The following is a 16,586-nucleotide window of genomic DNA, read 5'->3' on the forward strand; positions in this document are numbered from 1 at the left end:
ATCAAATCAACCTACCTTCCCGTGAAGCAAAATGGGCTTACAGATTCCCTCAGAAGGCCATTAAATAGTTGAACAAGAGTGGGAGCTCCCTCACTCGGTAGTTCGCAATATTTTTAATCTATGGGAACCCCAACAAGGGATCGTTTTTGCTTCTCAAGCAAACAGGAAATGCACCACATATTGCTCCAGAGGAGATCTAGGTCACCCCACTCAGGATGATACTCTGCTTCTTACTTGGTTGGACCAGTTCAACGGTGCCTTCCCTCCGCTACTGCTCCTGCAGTATGAGTTCTGTGCAACATGAGTACTGTGCAAAATCTGGCAGGACAAAGTGAGGTTCATCCTGATTGCCCCCTTCTGGCCCAGACAGTTCTGGTTCCCTAACTTCCTATGCATATCATCATGACCACCAATCATCCTCCTAGTGTTTCCCAAGCTTCTGACTCAGTGGAATGGCAAGAGCAGGCACCCCGATCCACATCCACTCCACTTCTCAGGGCTTGGTATGTGGATGGGCATCATCCTTAGAACGTTCATGCTCCACAGTTGTATGAGACATTCTCTCTAATAGTAGAAAGGACTCTACTAGAAAATGTTACCTAGCTAAATGGAAGTGCTTCTCTTCTTGGACACAACAAGGAGGTGTTCTCCCAGAGACTACAGATATTTCTCTCATCTTGGACTATATCCTATTTCTGAAAACACCAGGTTTCTCTATCAGCTCCTTGTGAGTCCACTTGATGGCGATCAGCGCATACCATCTTCCTTCTGAGGGCTACTCAGTCTTCACATATCCACTGATCAATGGATTCTGGAAAGTCCTAATAAGAACTTTCCCACCTACTCAGAACCCTGTTCCCCTGTGGGACCTGAACCTTGTTCTCTCAGTACTCATAAGCTTCCATGCCCCATTTGAGCCTTTAGCTACTTGCTCCATGTCTCTTATCTCAGTGAAGGTCACTTTTCTGGTAGCCATTACCTCAGTGAGAAGGGTTGGTGAACTTGAAGTTGAACCAGTCAGCCTCACCTCAGTCCCTGGAAAAATCATGGAGCAGGTCCTCAAGGAATCAATTCTGAAGCACTTAAAGGAGAGGAAAGTGATCAGGAACAGTCAGCATGGATTCACCAAGGGCAAGTCATGCCTGACTAATCTAATTGCCTTCTATGACAAGATAACTGGCTCTGTGGATGAAGGGAAAGCGGTGGACGTGTTGTTCCTTGACTTTAGCAAAGCTTTTGACACGGTCTCCCACAGTATTCTTGCCAGCAAGTTAAAGAAGTATGGGCTGGATGAATGGACTATAAGGTGGATAGAAAGTTGGCTAGATTGTCGGGCTCAACGGGTAGTGATTAATGGCTCCATTTCTAGTTGGCAGCCGGTATCAAGTGGAGTGCCCCAAGGGTCGGTCCTCGGGCCGGTTTTGTTCAATATCTTCATAAATGATCTGGAGGATGGTGTGGATTGCACCCTCAGCAAGTTTGCAGATGACACTAAACTGGGAGGAGAGGTAGATACACTGGAGGGTAAGGATAGGATACAGAGGGACCTAGACAAATTAGAGGATTGGGCCAAAAGAAATCTGATGAGGCTCAACAAGGACAAGTGCAGAGTCCTGCACTTAGGACGGAAGAATCCCATGCACCGCTACAGACTAGGGACCGAATGGCTCAGCAGCAGTTCTGCAGAAAAGGACCTAGGGGTTACAGTGGACAAGAAGCTGGATATGAGACAACAGTGTGCCCTTGTTGCCAAGAAGGCCAATGGCATTTTGGGATGTATATGTAGGGGCATTGCCAGCAGATCGAGGGACGTGATCGTTCCCCTCTATTCGACATTGGGGAGGCCTCATCTGGAGTACTGTATCCAGTTTTGGGCCCCACACTACAAGAAGGATGTGGAAAAATTGGAAAGAGTCCAGCAGAGGGCAACAAAAATGATTCGGCTGCTGGAACTCATGACTTTTGAGGAGAGGCTGAGGGAACTGGGATTGTTTAGTCTGCGGAAGAGAAGAATGAGGGGGGATTTGATAGCTGCTTTCAACTACCTGAAAGGGGGTTCCAAAGAGGATGCATCTAGACTGTTCTCAGTGGTAGCTGATGACAGAACAAGGAGTAATGGTCTCAAGTTGCAGTGGGGGAGGTTTAGGTTAGATATTAGGAAAAACTTTTTCACTAGGAGCGTGGTGAAACACTAGAAAGCGTTACCTAGAGAGGTGGTGGAATCTCCTTCCTTAGATATTTTTAAGGTCAGGCTTGACAAAGCCCTGGCTTGGATGATTTGATTGGGGATTGGTCCTGCTTTGAGCAGGGGGTTGGACTAGATGACCTCCTGAGGTCCCTTCCAACCCTGATATTCTGTGATTCGTGATGATGGCAGATCTTCTATATTCCATAATTCCATAAGGATTAGGTTTCTTTGAGGTCTACACCCCAAATTCACCCCAAAGTAGTTCTGGAATTTCACCTTAACCCAATCCATTCACTTTCCTGTGTTCTTCCCAAAATCACACCCTTCCACAGAGGAACGAAGACTCCACTTTCTTGATGTTCAGTGAGCCTTGGCTTTCTACCTACAGAAAACAAATCCCCGAGACTGTTTATTGCTATAACAGAAAGAGTCAGAAGGCATGCCATCTCCTCCCAGAGAATCTCCAAATGGATCTCTGGCTGCATTCTACTCTGCCGTCAGCTTTCGAATCATGCCCTGCAGCCCCCACAATGGGGTAAGAGCTCATTCCACTAGAGTGCAAGCAACAACTATGGCATCTCGTCAGGAGGTGGGGCTTCATTCACATATTTGCAAGACATTATGCCATAGTGCAGGACTCTTCTGCTGATGCCTCTTTTGGGATGGTGGTACTCCGCTCAGTCCTACTGCCTACTTCGGTATTGCTTGCCAGTTACTCATAGTGGAATACGATACGGATCATCACTTGAAGAAAAGGTGGTTACTTACCTGTAACTGGAGGTGCTTTGAAATGTGTGGTCCCGATCTATATTCTACTACTTGCCCTCCTTCCCCTCTGCTTCAGATCTTATCAAGTAGTTGGTCCGTCCCACCCTTTATCCCCTCGTTCAGAGGCATGAGGTGAGCCAGAGTGCAGGCGTGGACCAACGGACACTATTTTCAAAGTCTCCGGCTCTGGGCACACAGTGCACAGGCGTAACCCCACAGTGAAATATAGATAGGGACCACACATCTTGAAGAACCTCCAGTTACAGATAAGTAACCTCCTCTTAGTGTTTGGGTAAACAATAGTTATGCTAGCAGGAAAGGGTTATTCTTACCTCTAAATATGGGGCCGCACTGTTGATTTACACTATTAATGGAAGTAACTTACATTCATGGACTCCTGCACAGCTTGGGCTGAGAAGGCTGTGACCTTTCTTCTATTATGTTAACTCGTGCATGCGTGCGTTCTCTCTCGCTCTCTTCTCACACCCTCGCTCCCCCACCTGTTCTATATATGAGTGTGCAAACTCAGCCTCGCACTTTCCAGTTCCTGCTTTTTTGTTCTCTCCACTATAAAAGTAGAAAAAGTAGCCAGGGTATTATTGATTTATATTACAATGGTCACTTGATCACCATATTTGGGGTCAGTAAGGAATTTTCCCCGCCAGTCAGATTGGCAGACACCCTGGGGGTTTTTTCACCTTTCTCTGCATTGTGGGGCACGGGTCACTTGCAGGTTTAAACTAGTGTAAATGGTGGATTCTTTGTAACTTGAAGTCTTTAAACCATGATTTGAGGACTTCAGTAACTCAGCCAGAGGTTACAGGTCTATTACAGGAGTGGGTGGGTAAAGTTCTGTGGCCTGCAATGAGCAGGAAGTCAGACTAGATGATCATGATGATCCCTTCTGACTTTAAAGTCCATGAGCCAGTCATGATCAGGGCCCATTGTGCTAGAGGCTATGGTACAGGCTTTCAGGGTTTACTACAGAATAGTCCATCTTCCTGAGCAATCCCACAGTATGCAGCATATTCAGTACTTTCAGAGTGTCAAACTAACAGGGCATTTGAGAACAGTACAAAAATTTCCAGGGACACTACTCTTCCTGCAAATCCATTAGAGGGGTTCTGTTTTTAGAGGGGTTCTGAGGTTGCTCTAGATGGGTTTGGAAAAAGTTCAGTTTAAAACTGTTATGCTGTTAAACTATATTAAATTTAACCATTTTAGAAATCAGAGTGGACAAGCCATTAAATTATTCACTGTTTAGAAGCCCATAAACAGGGTTAGAAATAACTAGTATTGTTTTTCAGTTAGTGATCCATTTAATGCTGCGAAAACACAGTGTGCATTTTAGCAATATGTTTGATTTAACAACCAATACCTGGTAACATTACTGAATACCTTCTACAGATTCCTACACTGCTGCTTCCACTGATAGACTGACTTGAGTCTTCAAGAATCTTCTTGTGTCCTGTGTAGCTTCTGGAGGGAGAAGGCATGGCCTGTCATTACTTAGTAACTGCAGCAATGTGAGAAATCTGAGCATGGTGATGGAGATGTTCAAAAATAGGAGTTTTTCAGTAAACATGGCCTGAGGAACTTTTCGATTGAGTACTTCAAGGGATCATTTTGAAAACACACACTTTCTGATTATACAATATTGCCCATTCGCAGCTAGAACAGTACAACCACATTTACAAACAGGGTGGTGGTGTTTCTATGTATTATTTTAATGCATTGAACTATGTTGCTGTCAAGGCTGATTCCTCACTCTGGCACTTCGAGTGCAGAAGGTGGGGGCCTGCAAGGATTTTAAAAATTAATACTGACCACTCCAGGCTTGTATTAAACTCCCAAGGTTACAGCTTTTCTCTGACCTTGGCTTGGTAAACACTGCCACCACCCAAATTCAACCCCCTTTTTCAGATCCCAGGAAGGCGCACTTGGGAATTCCTTGTTGTGGGGTACCCTCAAGCCCTTTCACTCCCCCTCTACACTTTCCAACCCCCACCCCACCCCACCCCCCGGAAGAGGTGAGAAATAAAACAAAGGAAATTAGCTGTTGCCACCAGTTAATTTAACAACATATGCACAATCTCTTAGGACACCAAAAATCCAATCCTGTTCTTAAAAAGGTAAATTTTATTAAAAACAAAAAGAAAGAAAATACATCTGGAACTTAGGCTTTTGCTAGATTTTAAAAGAGTAATTCCAAAAATTAAGCACCTAAAATAGCTTTCTTGGGGGTTCATCTTAAAGGTTACAAGCAAACAAAAGCATCTGAGGTTAGCACAGAGGAGTCCACAAGCCTTACAGAAAATAAAAGAAAGAAACCTAATTGTATCTTACTAGACATTTCCTAATCTACTTACATATTTCGGTAGTTCTAGGTATGATCTGATGAGTTCCATGCCTGGCAAAAAGCTTTTTACAGCATAGTCATAGCCCTAGGGTGACCAGAGAGCAAGTGTGAAAAATCGGGACAGGCAATGGGGGGTAATAGGCGCCTATAAATATCCGAACTGTTCCTATAAAATCGGGACATCTGGTCACCTTACATAGCCCTGACTTTGCTCTGTTCCCCTCTCTCTGGAGAACAACACAGAACACAAAGGGAAAGCTTTTTCCCCCAATTTTAAAAAGTTCTAGCCTTCCCATTGGCTCTTTTGGTCAGGTGCCCTCTCCCTTTTCTTTACCTGGGGGACTTTTTAACCCTTTACAGGTAAAGCAAGCAGCCACCAAGAGGGACTTTATAGATAGCTGGTTGGCTGGGTGTCTATAAAAGGGAGCAAGCTCCCCCCCTTCATTTATCACAGTTGCCCTTTCCCCAAGATCAAGGGGCAATATACTGAGGTGGGGAAAGGGTGGGGTGTAGTTCCAGATGCTCTTCTTCTTTTTCTTCCTCTTCCTAGATCTGAGATTTGTCCCCAACAGCAGCTGTTAAATCCCAGTGTAATGCCACTGTAGTCACATTTGGAGGCCTGCAGCTTGTTTCTTATCTTGGTGTACGTAAAAGCCAGTTTAAAACCCCCAGTGAATACAGTGTGGGAAAGCACTGTGCTAGCTTATCCTATATTTCATTCATGACCTGCAGCCCTCCTACTATTCCAGTGGTTTGCCTCTGTAAAGTAAAAGATTGTCAGTAATGCCAGGTTTGTTACGTGACAGTTTTGAGATATGAGACCATCAAATTTATGTCAACTTACAACTGAAAATAGAATTAAAATCCAAGCCTCAATTGGTGAAATGCTAGTGTGTTAACATATACCAGTTAGCCCTCAATGCTTATAGATCTGTTAAACTCTAATAATTAAAAGTTTACACTTCAGTAACAAGGATAGAATTAAATTGTTATTAATAGCATATATTTCAGTATGCAGATTAAGACATGTAAAATGTTAGCATTTACGAATTAAATTAATTTAATAGAACATAATTAAATGTAAAGCTAATGGGTACTCAGTTTGCCTAAGAAGCGGAAATTTGCAGCGCGAGTGCATTCTTACATTCCTATCAAAACTGTAACAGACTTTGAGAGTTCCATAAAATATCCCATTAAAATAAAGCATAGCCTAAGGCTGTGTTTTACTGGTGGACAATAAAATACCCAAAAGCACGCACAAACTGGTCATATGACAGCACGTGCTTTAGGTAGTTATATTGCTAAACTCTTCTTTTCTTTTTCTCCCACAGCCACTGGTTTAGCCCTGGGGCTAGGAAGGAACATAGCCAGGTAAGAACCACTTTGCTCAAGAGCAGTTTACTTCATATATTTGAAGGAATTTAACTGTCTCTACTCCAAAACTTTTGGGTCAGTATTTTAATACATAAGAAGCAAAGCAGCCTTAATTCCAAGTTTCCTTGCAAGCTACTGAGAAAACTTAGCAGCTAAGTATTTCAAAAGGTCTTTTGGTTAATAAGCTGGCTTGCCAAATGATACTGGATAAGCATCCCAGTTCAGTTTTATTACCAGTTTAAGATTTCAGAATATTTTATCCTGATAACCAGTTTGTTATTAACAATAGTGCCTGTGTTTCTCTGAAACTGTAGTCTTAATGCTTCTATAAAATGGAGAATTTTTCACAGTATTTAAGAAATTTAAACTGTGTAAGAACAGACTTGTAGGATGAAATCCACACCCCACTCTTCTCTGTTACTCTAGGTAAAAGGGTCAGATGGATATAAAGGGGCTGTTAAATCCTTCCAGATGAGGATTCTCCTGGTGCATAACCTGCAGAAGGCAGACATAAGCTCATGAGCTTCAGTGTAGGAGGCATGGTGGGGATGTGTAGAGGCAGGGCCGCAATGACTGTGGGGATTCCAGACAGTGTTATGACCAGCTGAGCAGCCCAGGGAGTCTGCTGTAATTTAGACAGGAGTGCAGGGCTGTCTAAATTGTATCATGGGAGTAGCCCCAGCTCAGGATGGCACAGAGATAGCTTAAAGCAATCATAGCCCGCCTGTTCCCCTGGAAACTGCACAGAATTTCACAAGTTGTATGTTGGTTACCTCATACTTAAAATCAGTGAATTTAACAAGAAAACACATTTGAATAGTGGAGTGTTGCTTAACTGATGACCGTCCTTTCAGACTTTGAAAAATGCTTAGTCATATGCATGGCAAAGCAATAAGTTATTGACAGAACAGGAACTTTGTGTAAATGAGCCTTTCTCTTTTGTATCTTGAACATATTAGTTCTTTTCAAACACTCAGAAAAAGTAACTGAATACATCAGTAGTACATCAAGCCTCTAGAATAACTCATTGGTTCATATCTTAAGCTGCTGCAAATTGATGTTGCTCAGTTGATTTCAATGGATCTATGCTGACTTACACCAACTGAAGTTGTAGCAAATACATTTTAAGCATCGTGGAAAGCTATAAGTAACACAGTAAGATAGAAGAGATTTTTTAAAAATTCATCATGTTTTTAGGACCATTCTGAACACCACTAGCTCTGATAGCTCAGAGTTAAATCAGCATATCTGCTTTTCTTCCCCTTCTTTCAAACTCCAAATCAGACTCTCTCTCAACTAATTTTACTTCCTCAAGCCTGACAGGATGAAAAAAAAAAAAAATTACAGTTTTAGCTGTAAATTGTGAAAGCATTATAATGTATGTTACGGTAAACTGGCTGACATTTAACAGCTACACAGACAACTTTATATGATATTTACCTCACGTCATTTTGAAACTTTTATTTCTTGTGGAAGAAACAAACTAGCATTTTAAAAGCTGGCTTTATGTTGTCAAATTTAGATTGTAACAAGTAACACTTAGTGAGTTGCAGTTTAAACTTAAAGAATTCATTTGTTATCCTTAATGTCTCAAATTACTTGATAATGAACTTAACTTGTACCTTTAGTACTACTTTTGAAGGTTCTGAAATGCAGACTATCCATGCAGGTTTCCATGCTAAGTGGTGTCCCAGCATCCGTTATGCTGGTGATATCTCATCCAGCATGAAACCTGCAAGTGATTAATGCCAGTAATGGTAAATAAATAAATACTTTATCCAAAAATACATTATTTTATCATTTTTAAAATAATTTCACCTCATGGGTTGTAAAATAATTATGAAAGCTTTTGTACTTTTGGCAATGGCATTGGGGGGGTCCAGTAAATTAATAAGTTTCAGACTGTAGCTGAATCATGTAGTGAATGTAATGTCATCACATGAAACAGAAACTAGTCATCCGCAATGTGTCTACACTTCAGAACCTGTAAAAGAAGGAAAAAAATGAGTTTAACGCTAATAAAAATTCACCCTTGCAGCATCTTACAGAAATTTTCCTACGGAAGGCCAGCTATAGGTTTTATCTGGTATGGTATAATAATGTTCTGTTTAATTATTTAATTTTTGAAGTAAACAAGTATTAAATTAGAGCTTATGTAATTATCTAGTCAAGATAGAAGTATGTAGCAGGTAAACTATTCAACAACAAAAAGACTGCCCCTCTTAACCTGGTTATTTGAAGCACTTGCGCATCTCTGCAGTGGTACTGTGAAGTCCCCAAGTGTGTCCCCCTAATTTTTTTCTGACTGCCTTCGGTGAAGTGCTTCCTTAAGTCTCCACAGCCCTTTGTATTGCTAAGTCTTCAGTTCATTTTGTCTCAATACTTTGTATCCTTTGTTGAAGGCTTGGTTCCCTTCAAAATATGATTTTAGTTTATTTTGCTATTAGTTTGCACTTCTTCTTTGTAATTATTTTGCAGCTATTTCTAAATGTGTCATTGCCATATCACCCTCATGTTGAGGAGTATCATATCAGTTGGGAGATGCATTTTGAATAATGAAATAGTTTGATTTTGGAAAAGTCTTCACATTGTATTTATTTGGGAGAAATTTCAAAAATAGGTTGGTCTAGAATCTACATTATTTTAGTCACCAGTGCTAGCTAATAGATAAGTGTTAGGAAGATTGGGTATTTAGCTTTTGTTGTTACTCTGAAATTTTCAACTTTTTGGGTCTCAGCAGAGTTTATAAATATTGCTTAACTATTAGATACCAGTGCTAATCTGAGAAGTCTTTTAAAGTGAGCTTCTCTATCCCTTTTCATAATAGAGTTTTGAGGGTGTAAGTTATTTATGAATGATTCTTAAGAATCATAGGCTTTTCACAGTTCCGAGTAACGATTTGTGGAACTCTGAAATTCTTTGTTTTCAAATGTCTTTTCTATAACTACAAAGTTCGAATAATGTTGGGTTTAAAATTAATGGATATGTAATTATAACCTTAACTCTACGTGTATCTTCACAAAATTTTATTAAAATGCTGTAATGACTGACCATAAATTTATCAAGAATGCACTACGTCCCCAACTTTTAACATTTCTAGTGGTCTTGCCATAAGTGACGCTGTTAAAATCCAATGTATAATACTTAATTTACTGTTAAAAATAAAAACACAAAAAGATGACAAAGCTAGGATAACATTTTTTTAAAATAAAAAATGGCTTTGTTTCCAACACAATTGTGAATGTTTTTTGTGTAGCTTCAGCTCCTGCGGGATAACCGATCTGAGAGAGGACACAAGAAAAATATTTCAGTAAAAACAGCTAGCAGGTAAGATAAAGGTGAAAATATACTTTAAAATCACTAACTTATTATCACATCCTGTCTCCCAAAATTGTTTGTAGTGATTGACTCCATTCTTGATGGGCTTTTTTTTATCTGTAACTTCATTTTTATAGCCTTTTCTGTGTAATTTTATTCTTTTGTCAACATTTGTATATTGGATTGGAATGATAATTGTATCAAAGTAATGTATTTACTCTGATTATAATCATTTTATTAAACAGCTGGATAAAATGGGTGACCAAGTAGGATTCCTGACTTTGCAATATAACTCTAAGGGTCAAGCAGCTACTGTGTTACCTTTATATATACATCTTTTTTAACAATACAGGTAATTGAAAATAGCTTAACATTTGTGTCAATCTTGTAGCGTGGTTAGAATGTCATTTTCCTGTTAAAAAAACCAAAAACACCTGATTAGCAAACTTTATGAAAACAAACCTTGTCACTGGCGCCAAAAAAAAAAAAAAAAAGTCAAGCATTGCAGTAAACAACAGCGACAAAAAATCATAGTCAAATCTCCCAGGTACATGACTGTTCATAGATCTTTTATATGTTTGAAATTTATAGTACACAATTCCCCCCTCCTCCCCAATATTCATTGTAACAGAATTGCTTTATAGTACAGAAAATTACAGAAATGTTTTCTTTGCTGTATACAGTACCTATTATTTACACACAACTTTTATTTTAATTTGTAGTGGTATTATTTGGGGTGACAAATTTGTTCTTTTGAAAAGGCAATAACACAATAATGATAAGTTGAAGACTTGGGTAATATCCCACTTCTAAGGGAGAATAGGCACATGGCCTTCACAGTATATCCAGTATCTTTAGTTATGTGGATATACCCATTTTTTTCATGTTAGTAAATAGTGGATGTTATTAATAGCCAGAGTCTGAGACCAAATATTCATTTAGATCATATGAGTATTAAATATGAAAATACTTAATTTTAATTGTGTGTGAGCTCAGATGACATCTTCCAAATTGTTGGTTCCACCAGTAAAGCAGAATCTGTTATGCATCATCTTCACACAATTTATAAGACTTTTTCATCTGTTAAATGTCTTCCAAGGCAAACAAATATTATTTTAAAGATGTTTGAAAGCAATTTCCTGGTAAGCATAGTTCGAAAATCATATTTTTGCTCAGAACAACAGTATATAAAGAAAATTGTCCTCCGTTGAGCTGAATTCTCTCCATAAGTGCATATTTAGGGCCTGATTCTCATTTCCCTGCCACCATCCAAAATCTCAACAACTTAATATTTTACCTTTATAAAAGTTGTTATAAACAAACGGAAAAACTGTTTATGTGAAAAGCAAGCATGTATACCACCGTGCAAACACACAGTAACTTATCTTTATCAATGAAATCCGTTGGGTTAAGTTACCAGTATAAATAAAGCGGGTGGGATTTCCAGCTTGCCATTACAGTTGGAGGTCTCCTACAGCTTGACGTAGTTTTAAGTTGCCATTCTCTCCAGAAGGGAGTTGACACCCTGCTGCTGCTGCATTTAAAATTCCCGACTTCACCCATCTGCGTGGAGGGACAAAATTTCTTTCCTTTCAAGCTTACAAAAAAAATCATTGGTTCAGATGAAGCTGATATTATGCACAAAGTTAATGAGAGGGCACGTTCCGAATTGTACCTTTCTAGTAAATTTGAAGTCTCATTGCTGTGTATGGAATCTTGAAATGGATCTTTCAGATCTTTACAAATGTGGCCAGATCTTTTTAAAAGTTGTAAATTAGCAAAGCTCTGTTGAAACCAATGGAACTTGACAAATTTACACCAGCAAAGGTTTTGGCCCACTCTTTAGCATAATCATAAATAACTCTAAGTAAAGCTATTGTATTTAAGGTTACTATACGCATATGCAGCTAAATCTTTTGTTGAATACAGGTGTTAGCCCTTGTCTTCACTACGAGTTTAGGTGGAATTTAGCAGCCTTAGATCGATTTAACCCTGCACCCGTCCACACGACGAAGCCATTTTTGTCCACTTACAGGGCTCTTAAAATCGATTTCTGTACTCCTCCCCAACGAGGGGATTAGTGCTGAAATCGACATCGCCTGGTCGAATTTGGGGTAGTGTAGATGCAATTTGATGGTATTGGCCTCTGGGAGCTATCCCAGAGTGCTCCATTGTGACTGCTCTGGACCGCACTTTCAACTCAGAGGCACTAGGCAGGTACACAGGAAAAGCACCAGGAACTTTTGAATTTCATTTCCTGTTTGGCCAGCGTGGCGAGCTCATCAGCAGAGGTGACCATGCAGTTCCAGAATCGCAAAAGAGCTCCAGCACGGACCGAATGGGAAGTACTGGATCTGATCGCTGTATGGGGAGACGAATCTGTGCTATCAGAACTCCATTCCAAAAGACGAAATGCCAATATATTTGAAAAAATCTCCAAGGGCATGATGGACAGAGGCTGTATCAGGGAACCGCAGCAGTGCCGCGTGAAAATTAAGGAGCTCAGGCAAGCCTACCAAAGAGGCAAACGGCCACTCCGGGTCAAAGCCCCAGACATGCCGCTGCTATGATGAGCTGCGTGCAATTCTAGGGGATGCCCTGACCACTAACCCACCCCTGTCCGTGGAAACCTGCAAGGGGGGAGTCTCATGCAACAGGGATGAGGATTTTGGTGATGAGGAAGATGAGGAGGAGGATAGTGGACAACAGGCAAGTGGAGAAACTGTTCTCCCCAACAGCCAGGAACTGTTTATCACCCTGGAGCCAATATCCTCCCAAGGTGGTCTCCCGGACCATGAAGCCGGAGAAGGCACCTCTGGTGAGTGTACCTTTATAAATATAATACATGGTTTAAAAGCAAGTGTGTTTAATGATTAATTTGCCCTGAAGACTTGGGATGCATTCGCAGCCAGTACAGCTACTGGAAAGTTCTGTCTGGGGATGGAGCGGAAATCCTCCAGGGGTTCTTAAGGGGACATTCAGAGGTGGCCGTTCCTGCTGGGCTGAAAAGAAATCATCCCTACTTTTAGCCACACGGTGGGGGGGACCAGTTTACGCTGAGCTGTTGACGTTTGGCTGGCAGGGATCTTCCCTGATACTAGTCATGCTGTGGGAGGAGGGGTGAAGCGATCATCCCAGAGAATTGGGTGGTGGTGGTGGGGTTTAGTTGGGTTTGTGCTGCACGTTAACCCGAAAACCGCAGCCCCTCCTTTTAAATGGCCAACCCAACGGGTGCTTGATATGGGAAAGGAGGGTGCTGCTGTTTGAAACCATTCCCACATGTTATGAAGGTTGAAGAAGCCAAAAGACTGTGGCTTACCATGGCTGCCTGTAAGCCGCATTCTGTTAACCGGCCCTGCGTGTGTGATCTCTCACACCAAACCGGCAGGCCCCCAATATAAGAGGCAAAATGCGACCTTGTACCGAAAGCACATGTGCTATGTAATGTTAACAGCTTGGTTGACCGTGAAAGAGTCTACCCATTGTTCTCTAAAATGGGTCTTTTTAGATACTACTCTCCCTTTTTTTTCTCTTGCAGCTGCAAATGTTTCAATGCACCCCCTATCATCTCCGTCCCAGAGACAAGCGCAGATAAGAAGGCGAAAAAAACGCACTCGTACTGAAATGTTCTCTGAGCTCATGGAGTCCTCCCACACTGAAAGAGCTCAGCAGAATGCGTGGAGGCAAACAATGGTAGAGTCCAGGAAAGCAGAAAATGAATACGAGGACAGGAGGGACGAGGAAGATGAGAGGTTGCAGGAGCAAGAGGAAAGGTGGTGGCAGCGTGATGAGAGGAGGCAGGATGCAATGCTGAGGCTACTGGGGGATCAAACTGATATGCTCCGGGGTCTGGTGGAGCTGCAGGAAAGGCAGCAGGTGCACAGACCTGAAGATGCGAGTTCCTGAAGAAGCGAGCGTCATGTACCTTTCCCTGCCATCCCACTTTGATGTCGGTGAACGTCCCTTGTGATCCACCAGTGCTTGCAGCACCATTGAAAAGTACCCCTTGTGGTTTACGTACTGGCTGCCAAGGTGGTCCGGTCCCAAGATAGGGATACGCGTCTGTCGCCCCACCACAGTTAGGGAATCCTATTGCGGCAAAGCCATCCACTATGACCTGCACATTTCCCAGAGTCACTACCCTTGATAGCAGCAGCTCAGTGATTGCGTTGGCTACTTGGATAACAGCAGCCACCACAGTAGATTTGCCCACTCCAAATTGATTCCCGACTGACCGGTAGCTGTCTGGCTTTGCAAGCTTTCCAGAAGGCTATCGCCACTCGCTTGTGAACTGTGAGGGCTGCTCTCATCTTCGTATTCTTGCGCTTCAGGGTAGCGGAAAGCAAGTCACAAAGTTCCATGAAAGTGCCCTTACGCATGGGAAAGTTTTGCAGCCACTGGGAATCATCCCAGACCTGCAACATTATGCCATCCCACCAGTCTGTGCTTGTTTCCCGGGCCCAGAATCGGCGTTCCACGACATGAGCCTGCCCCGTTGCCACCAGGATGTCCATATTGCTGGGGCCCGTACTTTGAGAGAAGTCTATGTCCATGTCCTCATCACTCTCGTCACCGTGCTGCTGTCGCCTCCTTGCCTGCTTTTGCAGGTTCCACATATACTGCAGGATAATGCGTGAGGTGTTTACAATGCTCATAACTGCTGCGGTGATCTGAGCTGGCTCCATGCTTGCCATGTTATGGCTTCTGCAAGAGAGCAGAGTTGCAGCGGAAGCAGTGGCTGACAACGGATGCCACAAGAATAGATATTTATAGAGAACAACGAGAGAACCTGCAAGGTGGATTCATGAGAACAGGAGAGCAGAGTTGCAGTGGAAGTGGTGGAGAACAATGGTTAGCACCGCGCACATTTCCTGAGGAAGAACACACGTACCTGGGAGCCCATGACAGACAACATGGAGAAATTCACTATTAAGACAATAGCAGCAGAGCAGAGTTGCAGTGGTGGATGATGACAGTTAGCAGTCCTACTGCACCGTCTGCTGAAAGCAGTATGGCGTCCGCATGGAAAAAAGGCACAAAACGATTGTCTGCCGTTGCTTTCACAGAAGGAGGGGCGACTGACCACATGTACCCAAAACCACCCGCAACAATGTTTTTGCCCCATCAGGCATTGGGAGCTTAACCCAGAATTCCAATGGGTGGCGGAGACTGCGGGAACTGTGGGATAGCTACCCACAGTGCACTGCTCCATAAGTCGATGCTAGTCACGGTAGTGAGGATGCACTCCGCCGACTTAATGCGCTTAGGGTGGACATACGCAATCGACTGTATAAAATCAATTTCTAAAAATTGACTTCTATAATATCAACCTAATTTCGTAGTGTAGACATACCCTTAGTTCTCACTTGAAAGTCTCAAGCAATCTAAGATTGATTCTGAATTACCTTTTGCGCATTTTCAGTGATTACATTTAACATGTAAGGATATTATAATTCAGATAATTAATCTCCTTTTAAAGGAAGCTCACAACAAATTATAACTATGACAAATAGAAATGTCTTGTCTTTCGGTTTATTGCTAAATACAATAATAGAAAATTAACGGATGATAAACAATTGAAGGTTTGTAAAATTATTACCCAGCACACTTTGGACTTTTAAGCTGCTAGCCAATGCATATATAGTTGGCATAATACATGCCACATTAATGGGTATTACATGCACAGTATTACTATTATATATAAATATAAAAAATTTGGAAAGTTATGTTAACTAAATGTATTATACTCTCCCTACAGTTCTGTTCACCCATGTCAAATATCCCACAATGCTTTGCAAAGTTGAAATCAGCTTTGGCATTAGAAAATAGGAAGTCTGTCAAAGCCAAGATACATGATTGATGTTTCTTAGCACAGGTTGGGATGTACCTCTGGGCCTAACTGGTTTGGACTGTAGTATCCAAAACAGATATAAGAAAAGTACAAAACAAAACAACGAGTTAAGGAAATGTTATGAACTGGTAGGTTGGATTTTAGTGACTTGTAAAACGTTTTGTAACTTGTAAAATCATGCTATAAATACTACTAGCTATCTTTGAAGCACAACTTCAGTGTAAGATGAGAATTGTTTCCTGGAAGGAAGATATGCCTGTCTTCTTTTCATATTGTACTGCTGCTAAGTTTGGTTATTTGGTCTCTTAAACATTTTTAAGAACAAACCGCAAGTGTAACTAAACTGTTGTCTTTGCCTTTTAGTCAGTAAAGCTATATCTGTTGTTCTTATTGCAAGACTGGAATTGCTAAATGTATTTGTTTGTGTAGTTTCCACACTGGCTTATTTCTAGTAATGTGAAAATTTTTTTTTTTTTTTTTTTTTTTTTTTGGTGTTTTGAAAGACATTTTCTTTTTATGTTTGCCTTGACTTTTCTTACATCTTCTGGATGAGTGACCACAGTTCTTGTCTCAGCACATGGAAAAAAGTAAAGATTAGAGACCTATATTGCACTAGATCAATGAATTGTGGAATAATTTACTCCAGAACCGTATCTGTCAGGTAGGAAGGGATAAGCACTCAGTCGGTCTGTTTTTGTCTGTTTTTCTGTGCAGTGTGTGTTGATACT

At 41.4% G+C, this 16,586-nt stretch overlaps 1 protein-coding gene across 4 annotated transcripts in view; it reads left to right on the plus strand.

The window, feature by feature from the left end:
• The window catches only part of GPATCH2 (G-patch domain containing 2), a 179,973-nt gene that overhangs the window by 127,853 nt on the left and 35,534 nt on the right, over positions 1 to 16,586 (plus strand). The window contains exons 7-8 of one of the 4 annotated variants that reach the window (XM_007064746.4): positions 6,647 to 6,686; positions 9,946 to 10,016. The exons of 1 other annotated variant lie outside the window; for it this stretch is intronic. In XM_007064746.4, the coding sequence (XP_007064808.1) occupies positions 6,647 to 6,686; positions 9,946 to 10,016 (111 nt within the window). Of the gene's footprint in view, positions 1 to 6,646; positions 6,687 to 9,945; positions 10,017 to 16,586 lie in introns of those variants that run through there. 2 more of the 4 variants (XR_005224851.2, XR_006289834.1) reach the window with 2 other exon arrangements.

The sequence above is a fragment of the Chelonia mydas genome, chromosome 3 (assembly GCF_015237465.2).
Source record: "Chelonia mydas isolate rCheMyd1 chromosome 3, rCheMyd1.pri.v2, whole genome shotgun sequence".
Classification (NCBI taxonomy): domain Eukaryota; kingdom Metazoa; phylum Chordata; order Testudines; family Cheloniidae; genus Chelonia; species Chelonia mydas.